This window comes from Limulus polyphemus, unplaced genomic scaffold (genome assembly GCF_000517525.1).
Source record: "Limulus polyphemus unplaced genomic scaffold, Limulus_polyphemus-2.1.2 Scaffold1226, whole genome shotgun sequence".
NCBI classification, from domain to species: domain Eukaryota; kingdom Metazoa; phylum Arthropoda; class Merostomata; order Xiphosura; family Limulidae; genus Limulus; species Limulus polyphemus.
The window spans coordinates 102,416-113,565 of NW_013666836.1; the positions used below are offsets into that span (position 1 = coordinate 102,416).

The window sequence follows — 11,150 nt, forward strand, 5'->3', positions numbered from 1 at the left end:
GCTGAGAAATCTCATATCTTTTCTTTCTATAAAATGAAAAAATCTCATATCTTTTCTTTCTATAAAATGAAAAATCTCATATCTTTTCTTTCTAAAAACTTCAATAGTATCTCCAGTTGTACAACCATGAGTATAAACCCTTAATCTTATTCTTCTTCACCTTTCACCACAAAAAGCTTCACAACAATTGTCACATTTGTTTCTTTTTACCATAAACCCAAAGAGCTTCTTCATATCTACACTTATAATCACATACCAAATGATTCAGAAATAGAAAGATATAGAAAAATAATAGTTAGTAGCATGGAATGAGGTGTTATGAAATCCTGTGATATTTTATTAGAAAAAAAAAGTGGAAACTTTTGAGAATCTCTTGAGTGAAATCTTTGCAGGTTTATAAAATATATCTTTAGTTACGTTTTTCTGTGTTTACCTTTTCTAATAGTCAGGCTTACAACTACAGCTTTCCATAATTCCTCTACTCTTTCTTCAACCTTGGATTCACACTTCCCACTAAATCAGCCATCATCACAAATGTTTCTATCCTTTCCTTGTCTTACCCATGAGCTAATAATTTTACAACCATTTTCCAATATGCTTTACTGCTTCTCCAATTACATTCACAAGCAAATTAGAACTGGTTAATCTAACTTCTTATATTTTCTCCAACTTTGTATTGAAAACAGTTTCTCCATCAACATGAAGGAGTTTAATATTTGTAACTTCTTAATTCACGGATTCAAAACAAGCTTTCAAACCTCACACATATTACTTCATTTTCTTACCTTTTCTCCTCCCATAGACTCAAACAACTTTTCTAATTGAACTCTTAACTGCTGGATGTTGTTCATTAGAATACAGGCCTGAAAGTATAACATTATAAAATGATTGGACCTTCAAATAAAAAAAACATTTTATAAATTGAGCTCTTCTGAAGAAAAACAAGATTATACATTATGTAGAAGTTTGTGGTTAAGAATACAAAACAGAACACAATTCAAATTTCTTAATGCTACTGAATACTTATTTAAAATAGCATTACACAGTGGATACTATTTTCATTCTTGTATTTATGGCAAAGCAAATAAGGTTATCTGCCATCATCCCTAATTTTGAACTACTGATCAGAGGGAAAACAGCCAATTAGCAGCACTCTAAGGGATTAACTGTTATTCTTATAATGCACCCACAGCTGGACTGCCAGTTTTGAAATTCAGAGCTTTACCACAGGGCTAACCTGCACCTATTAATAGATATACCCATTTAAAAAAAAGCACCAGCAGCAAATAGAATCATAAAGTTCATAGTTTATATTTACTTATAACTTATGTATCAATCCCAAAATAATGGAAACACTAAATAAGAAAGTAGTTCTTTATAAAGAACAGGAAGTAATGTAATGAATAAAAATTCTGGACAACATAAAGTACTTGAGCATATGAAAACGTTATTATACAATATACAACAAAAAGTACCATACCGTTTTCTCCTGACTGACATATTTTTCAAATTCTTTCTTTACTATATCAGCATATGCTGTCAGAACCTTATGGATTGTCTGTTGGGAAACAAAACAAATAATGAGTTAACTTTACGCAACTTATAAATACAATTCTTACTATTTCATTCTGATTTCTATATAATCCTTTCTATGGTATATTAAAATATTTTAAAGTTCTTTTATGTTTACAGTTTTGTTAAAATGAGACCTGAGTAGTAAAGTTTCACTTTAAATTACTCCATTTAACCTTTAAGTAACTACACGAATAAAGAATTTAATTTATCATTTTCACTTTATAGTTTCATAATTTATAATGGAAAGAAAAAACTATTATCCAAGATAAATTATGGTTTGGACAGTTAAGTTTTTCCTTTAAAAAAAAACATGAAAAACTTAAATAATTTGTTCACTTAAAATTAAGGGCTAAACTACACAACAGTATTAGTTATATTATTAAGGAAACGTTTGCATTTATAAGCTAAAAAAGGTAAAAACTGGTATTATGTGTTTTAAAACTGAATGAGGATTTGTACTTTGTGTCATTGCATGGTATTAAAAAAAACCTTCTTGGTGAGGATTTTCTTTTTTTGTTTTTGTTTTGTTTTAGAAGTTCACGCGAAGCTATACGAAGGCCATCTACGCTAGCCGTCCCTAATTCAGCAGTGTAAGACTAGAGAGAAGGCAGCTAGTCATCACCACCCACCGCCAACTCTTGGGCTACTCTTTTACCAACGAATAGTGGGATTGACCGTCACATTATAATGTCCCCATGGCTGAAAGGGCGAGCATATTTGGTGTGACGGGGAATCGAACCCTCAATTATCATCTTTACTTTTTGTCCATCAATAACTTATTTAAACTACTGTTTTCTTTTCATAGTTTACCAGAGCTACCTAATTGACAGATTTTGATAAAGAGATATATTTATTACTGTCACTGTTTGTATATATATCCTCTTTTAGATGTATCTCAATATAAATATAAACTAGTATGTTTACAAAGAAAATCCTAGGCCCGGCATGGCCAGGTGATTATGGCACTTGACCCGCAATCTGAAGGAAACATTTTATTACAGCCTAGTGAGATGAGTGTATAAAATTGAAACTGAATAAAACAGGTAATGAACTTGAATAATTTGTAGTGTTTGAAATAATTACAGAAGTACAAAATGCAACTCTAAGTCTTCAAAAAATTGCATTTTGTATGTCGTATATTCATTTTGAACATTACAAACTATTATAGCATTCCTAAAAACAGCTTTAGTGTTAATTAAACAAACAATCGACCATTAATTATGTCAAAATTCAGAAAACCAACCTTAGCAAACCTCTTCATGTATCTTTTCACAATATCAGGATCTGGACACTCCAGTTTGCTGATGACATCAAAACACTGAGTCAACTGGGTGAAAACATCTACTACAGAGTTTGAGAACAGTGCATGTTCTGAGCTTTGTTGGAACTGCAAAGTATTCAAGAGGTTCAATGTGAGGTGACGAAATAAAAATACTACATATATTTATTGATAATGAGCAATGTGCAAGTTGAATGTTAAGTTTCAAAACTAAAGAAACTTTAGATCAAATATTGGGAACAGTGGATGATACTTGCTGAATTATCCTGTACAAAATATACAAACTTATATTCAATATTTTGAATATTCTATGAAACCCATACTTACTATTATGAAGAAAATAACTTTACAACTACTTACAAACATAATACTTTCCCAAATAAAATCAAACCTCAAAAAACAACCTGTATTTTTCTAAATTCTATTTTAAACAAGTCTGATGGCAAAAACTGAATCTCCCAACATGATACTTTATAGTTGGTTACCTATACATAATAACTGTCTTTTTTAGCCAAAGCATCTTAATTATTACTCTTCAACTGCATAAAAATCATCCTATAATAATATCTCAAAGTTTTTAACACATCCTGCACTTCTGTTCTGTAAAACTTTATTAAATGATTGAGAAAACATTGCCTGAATGAAGTTTATGAATTTTAAAACGTGGAAAGACTCGGAATAGGTTAAAATATCTACAACTGTTCCCAACCTGCTTCTCAGAGACTATAAAAATCCAGAAGTAAGGTAAGTTAAAAACCAGTTTAATACAGTCTTTAAATGAATACGTGGAACAAATGTGAAACAGTAATCAAAGCAGTGTGATGAGAGGATAAGAAAAATCTTCAGTGTGAAAAAATATTTTTTTTAAAAATCACTTGGATATCCTAAAGATTTATTTTCATTCACATAACTATTATAGTTTGTATCTTTGTTGCTTTCAGTCGTATAGGACCATCCTATAGAATTTTGTGATAATAGTATTTCCGAGGCAGGTGTAATGTGATGAACGGCAAAAACAAAAACTAATGCAGGAAGATTTCCTTCAATTAAAACAAGTATGGAAATTGGGAATGGTGCAATCACAAATATCGTAGTTAAAACAGATAAAGGCACATTGACATTTGAAATCAGCCTATTCAAAATCTTTCAGTGGTATGCCTTTATTTAGAGTATGAGTATGAATACAGCCTAAAGTGTAAATACAGGTCCACCAATATGGCTTAGTTAGTTTACGGAGCTACCTCATGGATGTCAAAGTTTAAATAACTGCTAATTTCATTCTTCCATTGCTAGTTTTGATTATATGTGTAATAAAGTGTATTCAGATCATTTTTCAAAATTACCATGTTGGTATTATGCATACAGTTAATGACATCCATGTAAACCTGATGTTTGGAGGTCGTAAACATGTACTAATCTTTTTGCTTACGAATGGTTATGTACAACAACGGCTATCCCATGAAAGCTTATATTAGTTTGACCTTGTGTCTGTTTCCACTCCCTGGACTGGGGTGAAGACATCTCAAAGGGTGACAGAGATACGTGTACAAATTGGTATGAGTTGCAGTTCTCTTCCTTGAATATGTTATTTTTGCATAAGCAATAGGGTACAACAAACCATCAACACAGTCTGTAGATATATAATCCAAAGAGTCATGAGGTAAGTCATTAGTGTAATATTTTCATTGTAGTTTCTTGGAAAACGACAAACTATGAAAATATTGTGATAACACTAACATAAATTGTAAGCTGACAGTTTTGGTACAGCCTTGCCATTAAAAAATGTAAAGGCCACTAAGTAGCTTTAAGTCAACACTGAGGAACGTTATTAGCATTGCTATGAAGTTCTAGTGGACTTGAAAAAGACTTGAATTTAACTGAGAAATAAGCATGTATAAGAAACAAAACTGAAGTTAAAAAAATTATAAGCTTTCATAAGATGAGATTTCACATACGGATATTAAAAGAGTCAGCGTAGAAGTATTTTGAATATTGTTATAAAGAAACAGGTAACACAAAACTGTTATACTACTGTTCATGTTAAAGTGACAAGTGCATATGAAGTACTATGGTTATGAATTTCATTTTTAAAGTGGAGCAGTGGAGCTAGGAAAAACAATTACTAAATCAGTAGTAATTATAGATAAAGTCGAAGGTTCTTTACTTCCATTAAAAGTTGGGAAAATTGTTGTTAGTGGTCTGTATGATAAATAAAAAATCAGTATGAATTGTAAATGATTATATTTACCCCATCTTTCTTATCTCGTAAGAAGGCACTATTGAGGTATTCCAAAGAAACATCATCATTCTCATTTAACCACTGCATCACAAATGGTTCAAACCACCTACACAGATGAGGAAAAAAGTATATTATCAAATGTGGTAGCTTTAGTAGCAATGCCAATAAAATATAAAACTACCTTTAGCTGTAGAACTGAAGTTTCAGAAGAAATGCTAACATACTAGAGTATTTTGGAAACAAAGTTGTCTTTTTTAGCAACAATACAGTCAAGGCTTATTTAGAGCTGGGAAATTTAAATGATTACCTATGAGCAATGATTACATTAATCAGTGTCACATAAACTAATCGATCAACAAAAATTATAATTAAATTGATTAATCTAAATTATTATAAAAGATGTAGTTTCAATATAAAATTTATAAATAAAGAATTTTTAGAACAATATTTGTATCTTTACTACATTTATTAACAAGGTTTTAGTGACAGCACTGCTACAGTAATGAAGTGCTCAGAAACGTTCTAATTTTGACTACGACATTATGAAGGCTAGTACTTTTAGTACAGAAGCACTTATAACTTTATGAAGTAGCATATTTAGAGTAACTGTTTTTTCTAAGCAAGTTGTATATATAATTTAACAATCATACTAATACATTAAAGTACGTTTAGCATTCATGTTGTAGTTAACACAGGATCAATGAAAAAGTTAATTATACTTGTAAGAAACGTGTAATCTGCAGAAGTTGTAGAAAAACATAGTTTTATACAGCTCTAATTGTAACAATGAATGATACTTGAAAATAAAAGCTATTGTTTTCATAGCATCAACAGTAATCAATGCATATGTTAATTAAAAACATGAAGTTTTATCATTAATAGTTTGGTCATACATGTTCTATTAATCCTATAATTAATTCACTTTTAACCAAACAGAGGTATTTTACCAGGTAATACTTACGATGGGTACTCAGGCACAGTGTCTTTGTATGTGGGAATGTCTTTGACATAGTTGTTGTAGAACCATTTCACCTTAAAATGAAGATTCATATATGCTGAACTCTTACACATTCTATGCTGCTCATGTTCTGTGAAAGAGAATGTTTAGTGGCATCGTTAGAAGTACTGTAAAAAAACACTTGATAAGCATCGTTAGAAGTACTGTAAAAAACACTTGATAACTATAGTAGTGTACATACAAACTCTTTTAAAGTACTGTAAAAAACACTTGATAACTATAGTATTGTACATACAAACTCTTTTAAAGTACTGTAAAAAACACTTGATAACTATAGTATTGTACATACAAACTCTTTTAAAGTACTGTAAAAAAACACTTGATAACTATAGTATTGTACATACAAACTCTTTTAAAGTACTGTAAAAAACACTTGATAACTATAGTATTGTACATACAAACTCTTTTAAGAAAAGTTTAACTTGACAATAAAAACACAAGTACGTAAAAGCAAATAAGGCTGTAGGTATTTTTTGTGGCTCTTTAAGTGGATCTCAAAGTTATAGCCTGACAATAATTACAACATAGTGGGTAGAAATTTGAGTTAACAAAATAAATAAGAAATTGGTAATTTAAAAACCTGCAAATAGGGATCAAAAAACAAGTAAGCCTATCTTCTTATGGCATCCGGTTTACTACAGATTTCCTGATGACACACTGTTTACTAGAGATCTCCTTATGGAACATGGTTTACTATAGATCTCCTTATGGAACATGGTTTCCTATAGATCTTCTTATGACACCTGGTTTGTTACAAATCTCCTGATGGCTCATGGTTTATTACAGATTTCCTAATCTCATGTGGCTTATTACAGAACTTTTGGTGGCTCGGGATTTGTTTTAGAATATCTGATCATACGTATTTTATTATACAACTTATGATTTATTACAAAACTTCTGATGGCACAACGTGACTTATGAGGATAACTCCAGATGTCATGTCATTTATTACAGAGTGTTTCTTACAGTAACCTCTGGTATAATAAAACAAAATTATCTTCTAGCCCACCATATTTCAGATAATTTAGTTCTGATATTGTGGTTTCTCTGTTGTAACATATTTTACTCATACTTTTATGTGTGTGAAAAAAAAAGATACAGGATCAACACACATAAACGTGTGAATTCACACTCTTTGTTATAAAAAGTGAAATTCATACCCACAATTAATTTGTAATATTATTAAGAAGCCATATTTCATGCGAGTAAGCTTGATTGTTAATGTGTACGTTTTGAAAAGTTATTTTCTAAAAAAAGTTATATTTTCATAAAAGTTTATAATAATCAAAATATTAACTTAATGTAAGTGATTCTGTTAACAATTGTTTTTCTTAATTTTCACACAGAACTTACATGAATTTCCACACTATTTATATATGTACACCTTTTCATACTAGCAGGATTAGCAATTGTTTTACGTTCTACATTTACACCTTTAATGGTGTGAATTTACATCTTTTCAACAGGAAAGGTGTGTTTGTTGGTATCAGAAAAAATCACACGTTCCCCCCCCCCCCTTAGAGTGAAAGTTTCAGCGATAGTTCAATCAGTTATTTCACGTCATGCACCTTAACTGAGAAGAGTTGATTCGTTAATTAGGGACTTCGTCTCACCGTAAAAGAAGGGAACGAGAACTGAAGTTATATATATATATATATATATACATGTATAATCAACAATAATTGCTTCATTCCTCGCCCCTTTCACACCGTTAACTTACTTTTCTTTGATTTCTGCTACGAAATATGATAGCATTTGAACAAAGGTCTTAATAGATTGTGGCATAAACATTATACTGTTAAGTACTTTGTGAAACGTCTCTATCACAGAAGGAAGACTTTTTGAAAGCATTGTAATTTTCACATTAATTACAAGACTAAAGAAGGCAGTAAAATTGTTTTTGGTAGATAACTTACATTTAATTATCTTTTATTATATAAATTTATACAAGAGTATTTTTCCACCACGTCACTAAATCGTATTACAGTCAGTGTGATGTGTCACTGTAACGTAAAATATTTGTCATACATAAGTGTATTATTACAATATTCATAATTAAGCCGTACAATGTCTGGTTTTTGAATGGCTACAATACAAGTTCAAGATGAAAACAGCACAGTCATTACGGGCTAACAAAACAGAACACTAATGTGTTAGCTGACACAATATTTGTGTTGAAGTTTGTGCAACCTATATATATACAATACGACTTCACAATATAACAATATATTTTAATACAACACAATATTCTGAAAACCACATGTCATTTCAATTATTATAACACATACACAATATTTGCGTTCATATAGCTACAACAAACAGTTGTGTTATAGTTTACACAAGTTTGTGTTTGGGAAACGCAATCTGTGTTATTTTGAAATTGCATAATGTTCATATTAATTTAGAACCAAACTTTTTTTGGTTGTATTTTACGAATGTTGAGATGTAAGAATTCCTAACCAGAAATATGTTTACATATAAATGCTAAGCTTTGGCAGTACAAAAGTCAAATAAGCTCAAATTTATATTTATTATACAAAGTATATATTATTATAAATAAGAATATCTTCCCTTACTTCTCAGCTGTTAAGTATCAACATGTATGTTTTGTCATTTTTACGTTTCTTTCGACTAAATGCACAATTGTGCTGATAGAATACAAACTATAATCCTTCCAATAATTTCTACTGAAGAGTACAAAAGAACTGATAAGTAATATTAGATTTATCTATTATTCAAGTATGTATTTGAACATGATTTAGTTGAAATAAATAGAGGAACTTTACCGCTCATTCACCGAGGGACACATATATATATAGTCAATATTCAACTACGCGTAACTACACATAACTATTACTTTTGTTTAATTATTCATGTACACATTTACGTCAAAAAATAAATAAATTTAGCAATTAAAACTTTGGTATTATTGAATGATATTTCCATAATATATGTAAGGGAGCAAAGCAGAAGAATAACGCGCTAACTTTAACAGCTATAAATTTCTAGAAATATTTATTATGGAGAAATGGATTTGTTTGAAATAAAAAAGTTGTTTTCTTTATTGAGTCACTTATTCGTACTTTACTGCAAGAGGGCATGTACACATTGTGTTACAATGAAACTAATTTACTGAAACAGAAATTGCATCATTATAAAATACTTATGGATAAAAATAGGCATAACGAGTTTAAAAGTTGTTTTTTTTAAATGTTTTAAAATATTTAACTGTTTCAAGTATTGATTCATTCTTATAAACGTAATGAGAATAAATAAATGTAAAGAAATAATCGCACACATTAATGGTGTGAAGATGTAGGAAAGTTACAGTTACATGCAACATTGTTCACTGTCGTGTCACCATTATGACTTATATGTATTTATCGTAGTTCAATGTAATCATGCATTCATACTGACTTCCAGTATCATTGAATACATTATCCGCTGTAGCCTTACTTAGATATAGTTTCGGTATTGATGCATGATAAAAACTAATCTGAAACTTTTGTAATAATGACTAATCCACTTCCATGTAAAAAAATAAAATAAAACATTATTAAATAAATCTCATTTTCTTTGCTTGAACAAACTCCGTACGAAATGTGAAAAAAAAGTTAAAATTAAATTTTTGAATAATCTCCAAAACTCTTTAAATAAATAACTGATGAAAGAGTCTTAACAATGTAAAAACCTCAGCCACCAACGACATATAAAAACCTCACCTTAAACAACCGTAGAATATTTGCAACCATCACCGACACAGAACTAGAAGCTGCTCCTATGACCCCAACAACAGGCTTCTGAGGGTTCCACAGGGGCTTGCGCCCGTCTTCACACCGGTACTGAGAATCGTCCAAGGGGGTCAAAGATGCCTTTACGAACTCCATACTTTGCTCCAGTGCGTGAGTATCGAGGGAACAGGTGTCCAAAATGAATGTTCCTAGGGTAATATTAGGTAATAGATGTGCATCTCGGTTGATATTGTCTAAAGCGTAAAGCATGGCTTCTAACCTTTGAATACCCTTCTCTTCCTTGATGGATCCACATGGTCTATTATTTCCTCCTAATGCCTCGTGCATGGGGAATAATCCCCCTAACACCAGGTCACCGTCCAGTCTTAGTTGAGTTGTTCGAAACTCGCAGGTGACCGTGGTACGTTGACAAAATGTGATTAGAAGTAAAATATCTAATTTGTAAGAATTCATAGTTATTTGTAATTCAGTTTATGGCTTGCTTAGTAGTTTTATGTTTTGTTTTGTTTTCAGAATTCAGATTTAACATTACTGGAACGCTTTGATATTTCGAAAAATGAGTCTCAAAACGTCACATTAAAAGACGAATACATTCTTAAACATACTGCGTTAGTTCAGCATAAGAATTCGTTAAATTTAATGTATCTTTGATCGAGAAATTGTATATTACATAACAGTATCACCCTGTCTCTATTCTGTGCTCAAGCAAAAAGGTGTTCGCTTTGCAGTCTGGAAGGCGTATTCCGATAGCATACAACCTCCTTACACGGTAACGGCCGCGCAAACTCCGTGTGACGTGCGTGCTTAAAGGAAAATTGTTACTTCCGACTTCGTACTGGCATCACTAAGAAAATGATTAATTACAAAAATTGAAATACAGAAGCTAGTAAGTCACTCATGCTAGTCTGATTAGCTTGTTGTACTTTCAACGACTGCGTCCGTTTGCTATGTTTATTTAAACACAAACACAACGAGATGCTCGGCATTTAATTAAATTCGCACTACGCTCAATCTACATTGATTTTTGGTTTGTTTGGAATTAAGCACAAAGCTACACAATGGGCTATCTGTGCTCTGCCCACCACAGATATCGAAGCCCGGTTTCTAGCGTTGTAAGTCCGCAGACATGCCGCTGTGCCACTGGGGAAGGGGGGGCTTGCTTTTTGGACTTCTAGGTAAATCTTTAGTTATAAATGACGTTGACCAAACTGTTTACATGTGTTTAGAAAAAGGAGTATTGAACATGTGTTACATACTACTACATGTGTTACATACTACTACATGTGT

At 31.2% G+C, this 11,150-nt stretch overlaps 1 protein-coding gene across 1 annotated transcript in view; it reads right to left on the reverse strand.

Moving 5' to 3' along the window:
- The window catches only part of LOC106462693 (metabotropic glutamate receptor 8-like), a 95,347-nt gene extending 85,031 nt beyond the window's left edge, over positions 1 to 10,316 (reverse strand). Inside the window, exon 1 of the mRNA XM_013922639.1 lies at positions 9,834 to 10,316. Coding sequence (XP_013778093.1) covers positions 9,834 to 10,316 — 483 coding nt within the window. The remainder of the gene's footprint in view (positions 1 to 9,833) is intronic.
- Positions 10,317 to 11,150: the final 834 nt, after the last annotated feature.